The sequence below is a fragment of the Typha angustifolia genome, chromosome 7, assembly GCF_048772165.1.
Source record: "Typha angustifolia cultivar Huaian chromosome 7, ASM4877216v1, whole genome shotgun sequence".
In the NCBI taxonomy this organism is placed as follows: domain Eukaryota; kingdom Viridiplantae; phylum Streptophyta; class Magnoliopsida; order Poales; family Typhaceae; genus Typha; species Typha angustifolia.
Genome location: NC_133245.1, coordinates 12,272,858 through 12,289,849, shown reverse-complemented (window position 1 = coordinate 12,289,849; position 16,992 = coordinate 12,272,858). Strand labels below are relative to the sequence as shown.

Below are 16,992 nucleotides of genomic sequence, written 5' to 3'. Positions count from 1 at the left end.
GACCATTAACTAGTTTGATATCTCTCATGAAGTTGGTCTTGTCACTCAAATTATGCAGACTCCTTGATCTGCCCATTATGTTGCTCTTATGCGTATTCTTCGTTACCTTCATGGCACCATCATTCGCTCTCTTTATGCCATCCATTTCCATCTTAGTGCTGTGGGTTTATTCTGATGTAGATTATGCTGGTGATAAGTTTTATCAAAAATTTACTATTGGCTTTTGCATTTTTCTGGAAGACTCCTCTGGTATTGAGTCTGAGTGTCATGCTATGTGTACTGTACTGCTATGACTAACAAGATTATTTAACTCCGTCACCTCCTTTGTGACATGGGTGTTCTCTTACCTCCCTTAACTTTTTTTAATGTCAATAATGACAATGTCAAAAAACTCGTTGAGAATCCTATTTTTCATAAGAGGATAAAGTACATTGAAGTCGAAATGCACCACTTGTCAAGAGTACCGAGATGGCATTATTTCTCTCCATTAACTTAGCATTGACGAGTAGATTGCTAACTTATTCACGAAGTCTCTTCCTTTCTACACTTTCAGCATCTAGTTAGCAAATTCTCGATTTATAATCCATCTTGAGTTTGAAGGGTAGTAGAGTTATTTGTCATATTTTATTCACTTATTTAGATACATGGTGGTCTTGTATAAGTATGACTAAGGCTCTCTCTTTCAAATCAAGCAATACATTTTTCATCAAATCCTCTCCTCTTTCTCTCTTTTCCCTGAACTTATTGAGTTAGGGCTTAGGGCTTATATTGTTTCAGTTCCATATTCTCACTAGCCACTTGTCTGCACCTTTCAGCTCTTAATGCAAAAATAACCGCTTAAGTCTGCATTTAATACGGTTTGCATCTTTCAATGTGAGCTTGTGAACTGAGACGACTGACAACTTTTTGGGTAGAATAAATCTGGCTTTCATTTGGACTATGATGAAGACCAAAACGAGGATATTATTTATGCCTAGCTTTGAGTATATTACTCGTCTAGCTTCATTGGTGCATATTCAAATAGTTACCTTTTGATTGAGGTGCAGTTTTTCTTGATAGCCATATTTATTTGTTAGAACTCTGCTTTACTGTACTATACATGAAATGTATGCCTGTCACTATTACACCACCACAGTTGGACTTCTACACCCCTTCTGGAAGTTCTTAAAACAATCATTGTCCAAGTGTGATTTAGTCCACATTGAAATTATTGGAGAAATCAACACATAATAATTTATCAACTCCAAGCATCACTATGCTGTAATTTGTATCTGAATTAACAGAAAATTAGAACTACTCTTTTAGGAAAAGTACTTTGAAGTATGCACAGTTGATGAGCAATTTATGCTATGTGGTGAGTTGAGAACATAAAGCCCAAAAGATCATTTATAGAGATGTTGATTTTTAACCATCTAAGCTTCCTAGTAAGCTGCCTTGACCAATTGCTTATCAATATCTACATTTTGACTGTTTAATCTTGTATAGAATCATTATAGAGGTTTCTTTGATAAGAAACAGGTTAATATAATCACAAAAATAATGTTTGTCTTCCATCTCCTTAGGGAATACCGTTCTTCCATGCTGGTGATGAGATATTGAGGTCAAAATCACTTGATCGTGACTCATATAACTCTGGTGATTGGTTTAACAGGTTAGTTTTACCTTAAACTAGTAATATCATTTCTACAAGAATGTAGTACTTTTGGACCAACCATAATTGTTTTTGTTTTCCTTTTCTGTGTTTTATCATGATATAAGTAAAAGGTGAGAAAGCAAATTTCTTATATTCATACCATTTCCTTTTATTATAATCTCATGTGGTTTTATCTGTTTGAAAAGGCTTGACTTCAGTTATGAATCAAACAATTGGGGTGTTGGACTTCCTCCCAGAGAAAAGAATGAGAGAAGCTGGCCTATGTATGTTTTTCAATTAGGTGTTGTTACGGTATCATGTTGATGCTCTTATTTCTCTTAATTTTCTTTCTTATTTCTTTCTCTTTCATCTTTCTCTGTTTCTGAGTTGTTGCTCCACTTTAATTTAGTATACCAAAAGAAAATTGTTTGATTTTATTATTGTTAACTCCCCAATTATTCTCGAACTTTCAGTTGTTCGAAAACAGCAGTTTTGAATCCTTTATATTTCGACAGTATCCTTATATATGGGTTTGAGACATTTTACTAGACCCAAGATATGGATTTTGAATTAATGGGCAGAGGTTTGATATTTAGTTGACAGACGAGCCTAGTAGAATTTTGCACTTAGGACTTATGCTTCAATACCATGTTAATTCACCAATTACTCTTAAATCTCAAGCTATTAGAGACGGTAATTTTAAATGCATTATATTCTACCAGTTACTTATCTTTAGACAAGGCTATGAATTGTTTTGCTAATTAGTGCAGTAAACCTTGTTATATATATATATACAAAAGTACATACCTTATATGTGTGTTTTCTGGCCTGGATGACAAACTATGTCAAATCTTGTTGGCAATAGATTTTAACACTTTTTTACTATTGAATGCATCATGGATTGCCCTGCTGAGCATGCCGATCGGTGGTAATTGACACTCCTAGTGTCACTGACATGGCAACCCTTGCTTGCTGATTTAGGGATAATGTATTTTTGATCCTGCCGATGTATATACATGCATCTATATTTACTTACATTTATGTTGTGTACTAGAATTAATTTATTGCGCACTTCAGGATTAGACCACGACTAGCAAATCCATCCTTCAAGCCTAAGAAGCTTCACATGCTTGCTGCACTTGATAATTTTGTTGACCTTTTGAAGGTCAGATATTCGTCGCCACTTTTCCGTCTACGGACAGCAAATGACATCCAGGTATCATGTTTTTACTTCCTGCAGGTTAGATTGCAGAAATTTATTTGAAGAGAAGAATTCTAATAAGATTAGAGAGAGTTTTGCACTGTTATTTACTAATTCAAGTTACCGGTGCAGAAAGCCTTAAATATTTATATTATTTTATTGTAATCTTCAGTTCACTATGAATTACTCGATTAGCATGAATTGCATGGTATATAAATCAATTGCACTCATGAATAGCTTACTGAATATTTAAATAAGTTTAGCTCTTTCTGACAACATCCAATTTCATTTTCAAATCTTATATTGTAGTTGGCTAACAATCGTTTCACAAGTTTCAGAAAAATTATAAAAATTTACTGGATGATAGCTTTACAAGTTAGGGTTCTTTTGGCTTGATTTTAGTGAATTTGGAGTTTGGTGCAAAAAGTTACAGCCAAAATGGTGAGGAAAGATTAAAATTGGGCTGAAACAGATTATCCGATGTTACGGCTATCGTCAGAGGGTGACGAACAACGGTGGGATGGTGGAGGTCAGCCTTAAGGGTGGGTGGCTTGTGGAGGAATATGGTGGCTAAGATTTGAAAGCTTAAAAGGATTCTAGTGTTAAGATCTACTCCTATGAAAATAAAGATAATCTAACGACTCAAATAAAAGATAAATGCGAAATAATAAAATAACTAAACTCAATATTCATTCCATACATACTAAATAACCCATGACCTCTCATATTTATAGAAGTAGAGTCATAGCAGATCAGATCCAATTTATCCTATTAGGCTTACATCCACTTTTATTTAAAATTAAAAACAATAAGCAAATATAAATGCGATTAGACTTGACTTATTCGACCCATGTTGATGGATCATAATATCATGCTTAATTAATTACATCTCTATTAAGTAAGACTAGATAGATAGTATAATTTGTTGAGTTTGAAGTTTATATTATACTTTTTTATAATTCCAAAGCCTACATATAAGTTGAACAATAGGGCTAGCCCTCTCTAATATATAAGGCACTTAGGCTCACAATCTCAAATAATTAGATTGGACAATTAGGCAAAACTACCATAGAAATGGGCTGAATCCAATCACAATGCACTCCAACACAATTTGTCCTCACGAAATACCCTCATAAAAATTCTTCCCAAGTCTATGTGTGTCACGACCCAAAATAGGAATCACGATCGGCCATGCATCTCAATATGCTTGAGATGCACGAAGCCTTATTGATACTTTCTAATATATGATGACTAAATAAATAAATAAATAAAATGAAAATGTGCTTTATTAAATTTTAAAACTAATTGCAATAAAGATAAAACAATGTTTATGTTTTAAGTCTCTAAACTAAATAAATTAAATAAAATTTCTAATCTAAAACATAAAATCTAAAAGAGCGGAAAAGTAAATGGGTGAATCCTAAGTGGAGGTGGAGTCCGGGTACATCCCGCTCAGTCGCCCCGCTGACTATTACCTGAAATAAATAAACAATAAAAGAACCCATGAGCCAACAACTATAGCTCAGTGAGTGGAATCCACTCGAAAACCAAATAAATTTTAAATCAGTGAGTGCACCCTCCTCTCTCAACCCCAATTTTTTTTGTTTTTTTTTTGTTTCTGATTCTGACAATGTGGGGATTTGAAAACCCAACCTCTTGATAGGGATGTTAGGAGCTCAACAATTTATGCTAATGGTCAGGCCTTTAGTCTATTTGATGTTAATATGTTGCTTAAGCTCATCGAGGAAATATATCCTTTAGTGCCTTCTTTTAGACATGTTCAAGTCTTAAATAGTTGAATATCCTTTTTTGTTCTGGCATAAGATGTTTAAATTTTCTAATGTTAGAATGTGTCACCCTAAATTGCAATTGAGAAGGTAGGTTTGTCTACCGACCAACTCGCCATAATGTTTTTACTAGAAATCCCTTTATTATCTGAGTTTTCTTTAATCAGGAATTTAGCATCAATTTATAGAGGGTTGATGTTAGGTCGAGTGGTTAACAGCCAGTCATTAAACATGTCAGTTATTTTGGAGCCTTCTCATATTAGAGCTGTTCCCTAATTGCCCCATATCATCGAGAAAAGGCTTGGGTGATAATGATGATGATAATAATCATGAGATGTTGATAATGATGTAGATGATCCAATTGAGTAACTGTGCATGATGTAAAGAAGTAGAATGTTAGGATAGCGTAGTTGATACTATGATATTGATATTTTATGCAATTGATCCCCAAATAGCTGTGACAGAAGTGTTGTTCTTGCTGCAATCATATTATACGAACTATGAAGTATGGCAGAAAGATCCAAAGGTTTTATCACATTAAAGAAAAAGAAACATCATAAATCGAGAAGGGCATGAATTAAATGGTAACTGATGGTACCTCCAATATCTCATCCATTTCCATCCACGTTGCTTTTCTGAATCTCCAGTTGAACCATTTTCCCCTTCATAAGATTGCGGTAGTAGACATGATATATCTGATGTTCCAAGCCACTTATGGGAGACGATATTCTCACTCCATTTTTCAACTCTTAACTTTCTTGAATATTGATTCGATGCGCCAGGCTGCCAGCTTATATAGCAAAATTTTATCTGTCGATAAGATTCATTGTCTTTACACATCAATCATCTATATTTTTGGTTCAATGTGCCAGGCTGCCGCTTATATAGGAAAATCTTATCTGTTGGTAAGATTCATCATTTTTACACATCAAACTTCTATATTTTTTAAAGAGATTTTTAGCCTACTTTGTGAGACCTTAGTTTTCTTTCACTTGGTTCACCTTATTCCTTTTGTGTCCGCGCACACACTGTGCTGTAAATTTTGTGCAGCAGATTATAACTTCTAGCTGGAAGAAAGCATATGTTGTTATGTCATGCAAAATACTTAATACCTACATTTTGTTTCTCCCATCTTATATTAGGAAAGGGTGCGCTTTCATAATACAGGACCCTCATGGGTCCCAGGAGCTATTGTTATGAGCATTGAAGATGGACATGATGGAAAACCTGCCATGACTCAACTAGATCCAATGTGAGTGGTGTAAATTTGCTTTCATTTTCCTCAGTTACTGTGGCATGTAGTTGCAATTAGACACAATTTAACTATTACCTTTTACTGCAGCTACTCCTATATTGTAGTTGTCTTCAATGCATCCCCGTCTGAAGTATCCATAGAAATTCCTGCACTGATGTGGAGAGCACTTGAGTTGCATCCTGTGCAGGTAAAAGATCATGTTTTAGTAGCCCTGTCTCTGTCTTTGCATTATTATCTTTTTACCATTTAAGTATCATTAAGATTGTATACTGATGGGAGTGAACTGATGCAGTTGAAATCGGCAGATGAAGTAGTTAAGAAATCAACATATCTGGCTGCCTCTGGACGCTTTACTGTTCCCCCAAGAACAACAGCAGTTTTTGTTGAAGCTCGAGGCATTTCAGCATAGGGCTAAAAACTTTATATGTGATCTCCAGAAAATTCAGGCATCTGAGCACAGTGAGGCAAAAAAGAGTTTATTAGGTCTTCAACTCTCATTATGTAGTGGAACCAAGCCACCAAGGGTATGGAGCAAAAGTCATTAAAGTAGATCAGACGTTAAAACAGATATTTCCTAAACCTATCACTCATATCAAGAACATTATATGGAATTTTTGATAGTATTATAAAAGGTCTACAATAATTAATAAACATAATTATGAAACCAGGATAAGGTTTGAGATATCCTGGTGACACTCAAGACTGCCCTATTGATATTTGTCAGTACACTTCACATGATGGTTGGATGATTGTGTATAATGCCATAGTTTTGCAGTTTAGATAGTACTCAGTACAACCAGTGGCATAAGTTCTTAAAAGTTGGGAGCTCCATTATTGGATTTAATTCAACAATAATATCGAATACAATATCCACTGTCAAGAAAAGAAGGGAGACGTCCATCGTGCTCAGAGGACCCTTCTGATTGAGACACGAGAAATCAACAATTTGTGTCAAAGTTATATTATACAATTGCAATATCCGATTAAAACTATTCGATTAGATAGATTGCAATTTCAATTTATTCATCATTAGTTAAGTCACCCTCTAATAATGAATCATTATGCTCTTCATTAGATGTTTCAACTGATTTGTAAACCCAAAGTATGTTATATAATATATGGCTAGTTTGTTCACCTTTAATAACGCGTGCAATAGCTGAATCAATAGATTAATATCTAAACCAATATATGATAGTTGCCTACAGCCTTCATTACTTATATTAGTAACTTTATTAATACTAGGGATTTCATGACTTATGTAGTAACTTTAGTAATACTAGCGACTCCAAATAATTCAATGAGGCTTTCATAATTTGGTTGACTAGAGCTTCCATTAATTAGTTAGTTGACTAGATCCTTCATTAAATATTTATGTAACATCAAACTGCAGCAAATCATTAATATTGTACAATGGAGCTTTAATTGGTGTATTACTATGATTGTCTTTTTCGTAAATAATTAGTGTACCCATAATATAGACTTCCAACATACCCTAGTATTATTCTGATAAGCATAGTATCAGCATCGCCATCACCATTAATTCTAATGAACTCTAATTTTCCTCCTTGAAAAACTCTATTACATACTAATTTTTATACTATAATACTCTTACTCATTTTACTAACTTTTGAAAACTTTTCGACCAATCCATTGTAACTACAATTTTTATTAACTTAAAAAAAAAATTGACACGCCTTCCAATTAATTGTACCATCTTATAATTGTATAATATTGCTATCCCAAATACATATAATCGATATGAACTTCTGAGCCATCTTCAAAAAAAGAATATATATATATATATATATATTGTTTAGAAAATTTCACAAAGTTAATAGAATCAGAAGTAAAGTTAGTCAAAATTAAAGGTCCAAATTCTGTCAAAATTTTCAGTTAGTTGAGTAAATGTAAAGTTACTAGAATAACTGAAATTTTTATCAAAATTAACTGAAATTTACTAAAACTATTACCCACATTCCATCAAAATTAACTGAAATTATTACTCAAATTCCTATTAATAGAATAACTGAGATAATGAAAGAGAATGATGATGCCTCTGCTACCTAGAATCATGAATACAATAATGACCTGAAACGAAGAGAAAAAAAAATAGGTGATATTTTGAATAGTTAAGCTGAAGGATTCAAACAGGTGTATAGCAAAAAGGTAATCACAACTTCTTATTTGTTTGGTTGGATTAGTCTGAATTTGAAAACCTAGCCTCATAGATTTAGATTGACATTGAAATAATTCAGGTAGAACCCTCCTTAAAAGGCATGCCAGTGGCAAACTAATATTCACTAATTGGAGACCATTAACTAAATAACTATCTTGAATTCATAGAGAAGCATATAAAGTAAAAAAAAAAAAAGTTAAAATACAGGCTCGGGAATTAACTCAAACACATTGTAGCTACTTATTACCAAAATTGTAACAACTCGGATACTTACCAATTTTCGAGCGGTGATAATGCCCCTGCTAGCTAGGGTTTCTGAATGAGAAGGACAAAAAGAATGTGGGTTTGTACTCGAGGAGAGGAGAAGAAGCATGTTGCTAGAGGGAAGGACAAGAAGAAGCAAGGAAGAAGATCTATCGTTCTGCTAAGGTTGGCTATGTTAGAAGAAGAAGAGGATCGGCGGTTTTAAGTTGTAAGACGCTAATGAGTTCAACATTTTAGACTTAAGTGGCCTTAGACATTATCAATTCAGCATTTCTTATTGTAATACTAACTCTACTTAGGCCACAAACTAACTCCTCGTGGGTTCAAGAAAATCTGGTAAAAATATTTAAGTAAGAAAGTGAGGCATGGAATTTTCATTAACCCACAAAAGTAGGATTAGGGAAATTTGGTTCCTATAAATAAATACTTAACTATTCATTGTTTTATTCTTCAATGAAAACACCAAACTTGTCGGCGCTAAAGTTTTTTATTTAGTGCTATAATAAATAGACCCCATTTAGTATTAAGTTTGAAAAATAATCTATTTTGGTAAATAAAATTTGGAACATAGATAGTTTGGTGAAATCTCTTTTTGCCCCAGATTTAGATTACCTTTAACTGATGAACCGCTATCAAGCCAACCAATAATAGGATCATGATGGCACTCATGGGGAGAGAAATAGAGTTCTATTCTAATCATGGATCTCAGAATCCAATACTATATGTATCACTCGTGACTCACGAAACCCCTCAAGCTCTTTACAATAGAACTTAATTAAAACTCATAATCGAGTAGACTCTTCTATATAAAAGAATTAGTTTTAAATACATTTTATCTTTTGTACTTATGTCTAAAATTATTTTACCTCCCATTTATTTTAAAAAATCCCAAACTAATTCTCGTACTTACAACTAAAATGATATCGTTAGATTTTCTGTCTAAATTAATAGCGCGCAGCCAAATAACCAAAATACCTCGTCGGTTTGTTAAGCAAAATCAACGGGGTTTTGATCTAGTTTTTCTCGATTCATCTTCTTTCCTAACTAGGGTTTTTGAGAAAGGAAGAGGCCACATGTGGAAAAGAAAACAAGAGAAGAAAATATGGTATCAAAAATAAGAGAAAGAAAGGCATATATAAGAGGGAAAGGGCATTTTTGTCTATAAAAAAAACTAGAAAACGAGGGAAGTGAGCTTGTCATTCGGTTTTTGAAATTATTTAGGTGCGCCACGTTAATTTAGACAGAAAATCTAACGGTATCATTTTAGTCGTAAATACAATAACTAGTTTGAGATTTTTTTTAAGTACAGAAAGTAAAAAAAAAAAAAAATTAGGCATAAGTACAAAGAGATAAAATATATTTAACCCCAAAAATAATTAATTACACCTAAACCTGTGTATACTCTTATTTTCACATAAACTCTCTTATTTATTTTAACTTTAATCCTCTAAACTATTTAATATCTCTTGCCTTGTAACAGTAATAGAAAACACAGAATGACTATCTAACCCTCAATCATTTTCTTCCTCAAAAATAATATTAAGATAGTCCTCAAAGAGCCTAAACTTAATTACGTAATTCTTTTAACAAAAAATCCAACACTCTGGAGGTTTTACATATTAGAAGGGATTAATATTTCACGATATATAAAGATGGTGTAATTATCTTTTAAAAATAAAATAGGGAGAAAATTATATATATACTTGTGGAGCCGTTACAGCCTTAGCCGTGGCATTCTATTTCAAAGCACGTCCAAATAACCACGTGCCTCTGCACGTGCGGAGTGACATGCATATCCATCCATCTGGGCACATGATATATCCATGCATGATGGATAAGGATAGCCCTTATGGACCATAAGAGGGACCCATATCACATCATTAATTTATATATGTCTACCTGTTCTCATGTTATGCTATCCACTCGGTCAACATATCCAAGAATTAAACTAAGATTAGGATTAGCATATAATATCCACTTATCCATGTTTCAACGGATAATTAATTAGTGCAAATACGTGAGCAACACTTGCCTCGTCATTATAGGTATTTATATGCATAGATTGATCCAGTGCAGTCCTCCACTTGTCCTCACTCATGAGATTATTATTACTTTGATTTGGCCCAAACCTACCAAATAATTAAATTGGTCGTTTGCAAAGCATCCGAGTGAATTGAAAGAGAGGGAATTGGAATTGATCTATAAATTATATTTCCTAATTATAATATAAACAAAGTCGTAAATAATAACATTAATCCACGTCACCATGCACAATCCACCAGCCATGTCCCCCATCCAGCCAGCAGACGTGGCGCAAAGACAGCTCTTTGGCATGAGATGCTGAGCTGTCATTGAAGAATTCTCCCACGAATCATCACGTAGCTCGGAAGAACATGTCGTGGTTACCGGTAACCGGCCACGTCCGGTCGACGATGGCCTTCTCTCGAGTATAAATAGAAGGAAGTATCCATCCTCCGACCACACCACTCTAAGTGTATATTTTCTCCCCTCCTCCTCCATCTTAATTTCTTGAAGCTAAGAAAAAAGATGCCGGCTAGTAGGATGGCGATCGGAACCCCGGATGAGGCGATTCAGCCGAGCGCCCTCAAGGCGGCTCTCTCCGAGTTCATCTGCACCTTCCTCTTTATCTTCGCCGGCCAGGGCTCCGTCATGGCCTACAGTACGTGCTCTTTTAATTGCATCTCCTCCTTATTCCCACCATAGAAACAAATTGTATATCATGTTAGCTCCTCAGCTACTCTCAAACTTTTACAGTCTTCATATTTGTTTTCATTAATTTTACGTGATTAGTTTTATCTTATCTTATTTTAGATGAAAGAAGGAGATAAAAGTTCGAGGTGTAAGTAATTGGAGTTGAGAATAATAAATGAGGAGTCTATGACTATAGTTTAGGGGTTTATGTGCAACTAATCCTTTGTTTCGGATATACTTAGTGTGTGTATGTGTGTGTGTGGATATATTTTCTAGCAAAAGTTGATCATGACATATGATTTCAACTGGCAGGCAAGTTGACGGCCGGCGGGCCGTCGACGCCGACCGGCCTGATCGCCGCGGCGATCGCGTACTCCTTCGCGCTCGTCGTCGCTGTATCCGTCGGGGCGAACAACTCCGGCGGCCACGTCAATCCGGCCGTGACCTTCGGCGCCTTCGTCGGCGGCAACATCACCCTCATCCGCGGCCTCCTCTACTGGATCGCGCAGCTCCTCGGCTCCGTCGTCGCCTGCTTCCTGCTCCGCGTGGCCACCGGCGGCCAGGCCACCGGGACCTTCGGGCTGGCCGGAGTTGGGTCCTGGAACGCAGTCGTCCTGGAAATCGTCATGACCTTTGGATTGGTGTACGCCGTCTACGCCACGGCGGTTGATCCCAAGAAGGGTAGTTTGGGAACGATTGCACCGTTGGTGATCGGGCTCATCGTGGGCGCGAATATCTTGGCCGGCGGGGCCTTCGACGGCGCCGCGATGAACCCGGCCGTGGCTTTTGGGCCCGCGTTCGTGAGCTGGTCGTGGTCCCACCACTGGGTCTACTGGGTCGGCCCGCTCATCGGTGGGGGCCTCGCCGGTGTGATTTACGATGTGTTCTTTATCTGCAACTCCCATGAGCAGCTCCCCACCACCGATTACTAATTATAAGAGAGGGAGGAGGAGACTCTCTTATGATTTGTTTTGATGTACCTTTGATTTGATTTTGCTCATCTCTTTGGCTTTCTATCGGTTGATTTGGGTTTTTATTTTAATTTCTCTTTTTCATTATCCTTTGGGTAATAAGGAGATGGGTGATGGTGTGGTCTTTATTAAAGAGTGTTGAGATGCTCATTTTGTTGATTGCAATGACCAATTGATCATGCACTTATACCTTTTGTGTTCCTCCTTGTGATTGAAGTCTTTTATTGAATGAGGAGAACATAATGTTTTGGCTACAACCCCTTTCGTCTCAACATGGAGAAAGCCCTTCCTTCTATGCACCAATATCGTTTGCCCAGCTAAACCCAGGATTTATCCCCACCAGCATGATTGCAAAAAGACATCCGTTGGTGTTGTGATTTTTCTGTTTAAGAGCTCAACATAGTTATAAAGACATTTGTTCACATTGCATCACTACAAGATACAGGGGATCAATTGTTACAGACCAAATCTGGACTAATCTAAATATAAAAAAAATATGATATTTTTATAAAAACTAGGAAATCACAGATACGATGGCTTTGGTTTCGTAAGATTTCAAAGTCGGAGTGGAAAGATAAAATTTAAATAATGAAGGAAGGTCAGAACTTGACAGATTGGTTATTATTTGATGTTGCGGGCGATCGTTGGAGGGTGGTGAATGGCGGAGGGTGGTGGTGAACAGCTGTAAGGTTGGGTGGCTCATGGAATAGATATTAGCTAAAGTTTAGAAGTAAAATTAGGGCTCTAAGTTAAATATACTCCTAGAAAAATAAATAGCTATGATTAATTTACTTCTACTCCTAAATTATCTTATTCTTACTCCTAAGATAGTATAAGATTAAAATATAATTCTTAATTCTTCATTGGATGCTTGGATGATTAAAAAAAGTAGCCCAACCCCTTTATATATAGAGATAAGATAAAATGAGTCCTACCAAGATTAAGGCTTACATAACTTAATTAGAATTATCTTAAAAGCTTACTTAATTTAACTTGACTTAAAATGTTTACTTAAGTTAATTGGACTTATCTTATGGGTTTGTATGATTTAACTAGACTTCCTTTAAGGGCTTATATAAGTATGATCTGGCCTAACTTGATTTACATCATCAACTAGCTCATTGGCTAACACATACCCATATATGCCCTAAGACCAAACTAAGCCTAGTTAGATCTTGACTCAAAGCTTAATCGAGAGTGGGTTTACTCTCTCTTAGCCAAGCCAGCTCGGCCTAAATCCAAAAGGCTTGACTCGTATCTATACAACTAGTGCTGCCAAAATAATAAAGCTAGCTCGATCTCGGCTCATATTTGAAACAAGCAAAGTTTAATCAATTGAATCAATCTCAAATTTGATTCAAATCTAATTTTCCATGGAGCTTGAGGACAAGCAAGCTTAATCAGGCTCAGCCCAATAAAATTCAATTTACTTAATCAAGTTTAATCAGGCTCAGCTCCCTACATTTTGTTTTCATTATTATTTACACCATATTTTATATATATTTATCTTTCAACTCCTACATTATGTGTTTAATCCTCCGAAACACTCTAATATTAGTTTTCTTAATTAAAAGTAATCATATAAATTAGTTAACATAATCATAGATGAAAAATAATTAAGATGCTCTTAAATAATTTATCCCTCTACTCTTCCTTTACCATAGATTTTAGTATGAAATGGGAGTAATTTATGTATGAAAAAACCCCTAGACACACGTATGTATCTAAATACTAGGCAATGATCTCGCTCGTTCGCTTAAGTAAAAGATCGAAGAAATATAAAGAACGAAAGTAAAGATGAACACCAAGATTTTAACGTGGAAAACCCAAACGGTAAAAAACCACGGATCCAAACTCGGATCAAAACCAATCACTATGATAGTCGCAGTTACAAGACTGACTCACAAAACAACCCGTCGATCCAAACGACTTTGTTCCTCTCAGTCTTGATCGCTAGAACCCACGATTCACTGCTTCTTGTGATTGAAGTCCAATCTCAGTAACCCTCGAGATTGATCTTTCGTCTAGATAGCCCTTAAGACGAAAGATTAAGATTTTTAGATGCGAAGGGCCTTGTTTGTTGAAGAACCAATGTAGCCTCCAAAAGGTCTCCTTAAATAATCTCCTTCAACACCCTAGAGTTAGGGCAACACTATCCTTATATATGATCTCCAAGATATTTCCAAATCCAAGTAATATTCGTACTCATGAAAATCCAATAAATTGTAAACTCCATAGGTGCGTTCGAACGCGGCCCAAGTGCGTTCGAACGGCCTAACTTAATCTCACTTGCGTTCGAACGGGCCCAAGTGCGTTCGAACGCGACAGCTTGAATTCTTTAGGTTGCGTTCGAACGCGTTTGTGAACGCTGCTCTCGGTCTGTGTGAACGCAGTACCCGCGTTCGAACGCGTTTGTGAACGCTGCTCTCGGTCTGTGTGAACGCAGTACTCGCGTTCGAACGCGTTTGTGAACGCGGCTCTCTGTCTGTGTGAACGCAGTACCTGCGTTCGAACGCGCTTGTGAACGCGGCTCTCTGTCTGTGTGAACGCAGTGCCCGCGTTCGAACGCGGCTCTCTGTCTGTGTGAACGCAGTGCCCGCGTTCGAACGCGGCTCTCTGTCTGTGTGAACGCAGTGCCCGCGTTCGAACGTGCTTGTGAACGCGGCTTTCTGTCTGTGTGAACGCAGTGCCCGCGTTCGAACGCGCTTGTGAACGCGGCTGAGAACGCGACGGCTTTTCTCCAATGATCTTGAAATTCTTCACACCAGTGATATTCTAGACTTGTGTAAAGCTCATATACATGAAAAAATACACTTAGAATATTTTGTACACAATTGCCAACAAATAAAAACCTAACAATCTCCCCCTTTGGCAATTTGTGACAAAACACCTATGTTACAAGATATTACAAAGATTTCAAACTGAGCAATCAACAAGTCTAGAATATTTTGCACATCAATCCCTGCAAGGAAACATATACCAATCCAAGATCAAGTGAAAATAACTTGAAATAGAAAAAATCAAAACACAAGTTATCACAAGAGCAAAAATTTAAACAGACAAAGATTAAACACACGTTATCACAATTGCTTCAAGTTAAGTTTCAAATGCCAAGATCAACCATCAAGTAAACTCCACTAAACTCCCCCTACACACCTAGACACTTAACCACTGAGACACTCTCTCCCCCTTTTTGGCACAAATGCCAAAGACTAAGAACTCGGAGGAAACTGACGATGAAGAATCGTCAACACGGAATCAAGTACAGTTCCCTGACGGATTTGCTCAGTACGTAGATCATTCACCGCGGAATGGAGATCCTGCACTTGAGTACTAAGTTGATCGAACCGGTCCGAGTACTGAGGTAACTCCCCCTCAGTGGGAGATGAGTCATCGGCAGAGCTATCATCTGAACTGTCGAGATGCGATGACCGACCAGCGGCGGAAGAGGACGGTTTGAGAGGAGACGTCTGGTCGTGAGCTTGACTCCGCTTCAGAGTAATCCGATCCAATGGTTTCTGCGAAGTAAGTGAAGGTTCCGAAGCATCTACTCGCACCCCACTCTGAGTGCACAAATTGGTAAGAAAGATGCCAAAAGGTAATCCCTCACGAGGTGCTTCTTTCTGTGCAGCTGAGAGAATCGAATCATAGATCACTGCAGCTAAGTCAATAGAGACTCCCGATAACATGGCATGAAGAAGGAACGCACGATCCAAACTAATGCTGGAATGTCGGGTCTTGGGGATGACATTGTACAGACAAAAGAGATGAAGCATGCGAGCCACAGATGTCAGCCTTGCATGTGGCATCATGTTACCTTTCCAACGTTCCCCTTTGATCAGGACTGTACCGGCATAGTCATTTATATCAGGGAGTGGAGCAGACGTCGGATACTGAAACTCACCAGCAGGCAAACTCAGTTCAGCACGAATAACATCGGAATCCAAGTATATAGATACACCACGAACAGTAGAACGTATACAGTGATCGAAAATCGTGGCATTACTAAAGAATTCTCTAACAACTTCCACATAAGCAGTCCCGCTCATCCGACACACTGATAACCATCCTCGGTCAGTAAAGATCTGTTCAATCCCCAACTCAGAAAAATCAGATATAACTACGGGTCTTTCACAGATAACAGGACGGGTGCCAAAATTATGCTTGTAACGACCCTCAGCCGTTGTTGAAGAAAACTTGGGAGCCGAGGATGGCGAGGAAGGCGGCCTTGGTTTCTTGGTCACCGTCGTTTTCTTAGGCATTCTTGAAAAGAAAACACGTTTCAATATTCAATACATTCCCGAAAGCAACCAAAAAAAATAGCAAGAAATCCAAAGAAAAATGGTAAAAACCATGAAGCCCCAAAAGGAAAAACATCTTGCACTTGAAAAATGCTAAGATATCACGTTCAATCTCACAAGAACCATCAAGAGTTGAACATTAACGTGATCAAAAGTTAAGAACGCACACATCACTCAAAATCAAGCAAGTGTATATAAAAATAATAATAGATGATCATACCTTGCAAATGTGGGGAGAAACTCAAAATTTTGGTGGAAAGACACTAGATCCGGAGGAGATCGACCCCCAAAAAGGATTTGAAGTGAAAAATTCGATGAAAAACACTAAGATCTTGAAGATTTGAGAAGGGGAAAATGAAGGGTTTTTAGGGTTTGGAGAATGGAAGATGAAACCCTTGGGTTCGGACGCAATATTTAAAGAACCCACGCGTGCGTTCGAACGCACCAGTCCGCGCGTTCGAACGCGCTGCGTTCGAACTCAAGAATCCTCGTTCGAACGCCCTCTCTTTTTTTTTTTTTTAATTTAATTTAACTAAAAACAAGGTAAAAATCTTTTTGAAGATGCACTTCTAGAATTCCAAAATATAATCAAGACATAGAATATGACAATCAAATGAAATAAGTCATACAAGATCAATCAAATCATCAAAAGCATATTATACTCAATTCAAATGCATCACTCAAAATTACAT

General features: G+C 36.9%; 2 protein-coding genes across 3 annotated transcripts in view; both read left to right on the top strand.

The window, feature by feature from the left end:
* LOC140763168 (pullulanase 1, chloroplastic) overlaps positions 1-6,532 on the top strand; it is a 93,275-nt gene extending 86,743 nt beyond the window's left edge. For both annotated transcript variants that reach the window (XM_073101239.1, XM_073101238.1), the window contains exons 23-28: positions 1,563-1,651; positions 1,840-1,917; positions 2,711-2,849; positions 5,764-5,873; positions 5,964-6,063; positions 6,169-6,532. In XM_073101239.1, the coding sequence (XP_072957340.1) occupies positions 1,563-1,651; positions 1,840-1,917; positions 2,711-2,849; positions 5,764-5,873; positions 5,964-6,063; positions 6,169-6,285 (633 nt within the window). In that variant the 3' untranslated portion in view covers positions 6,286-6,532. The remainder of the gene's footprint in view (positions 1-1,562; positions 1,652-1,839; positions 1,918-2,710; positions 2,850-5,763; positions 5,874-5,963; positions 6,064-6,168) is intronic.
* Positions 6,533-10,808: 4,276 nt separating this feature from the next.
* Positions 10,809-12,256, top strand: LOC140763136 (aquaporin TIP1-1-like). Its single transcript, XM_073101198.1, has 2 exons — positions 10,809-10,996; positions 11,341-12,256. The coding sequence occupies exons 1-2, from the start codon at positions 10,864-10,866 to the stop codon at positions 11,958-11,960; spliced, it is 753 nt and encodes a 250-aa protein (XP_072957299.1). The 5' UTR covers positions 10,809-10,863; the 3' UTR covers positions 11,961-12,256.
* The last annotated feature ends 4,736 nt before the right edge of the window (positions 12,257-16,992 follow it).

What these genes read in the sequence shown, in the direction of transcription:
- LOC140763136 (XM_073101198.1), top strand. Translation starts at nt 10,864, where the DNA reads ATGCCGGCTAGTAGGATGGCGATCGGAACCCCGGATGAGGCGATTCAG. An exon ending in GGGCTCCGTCATGGCCTACA is followed by an intron (nt 10,997 to 11,340) that starts GTACGTGCTCTT and finishes TTCAACTGGCAG; the next exon opens with GCAAGTTGACGGCCGGCGGG.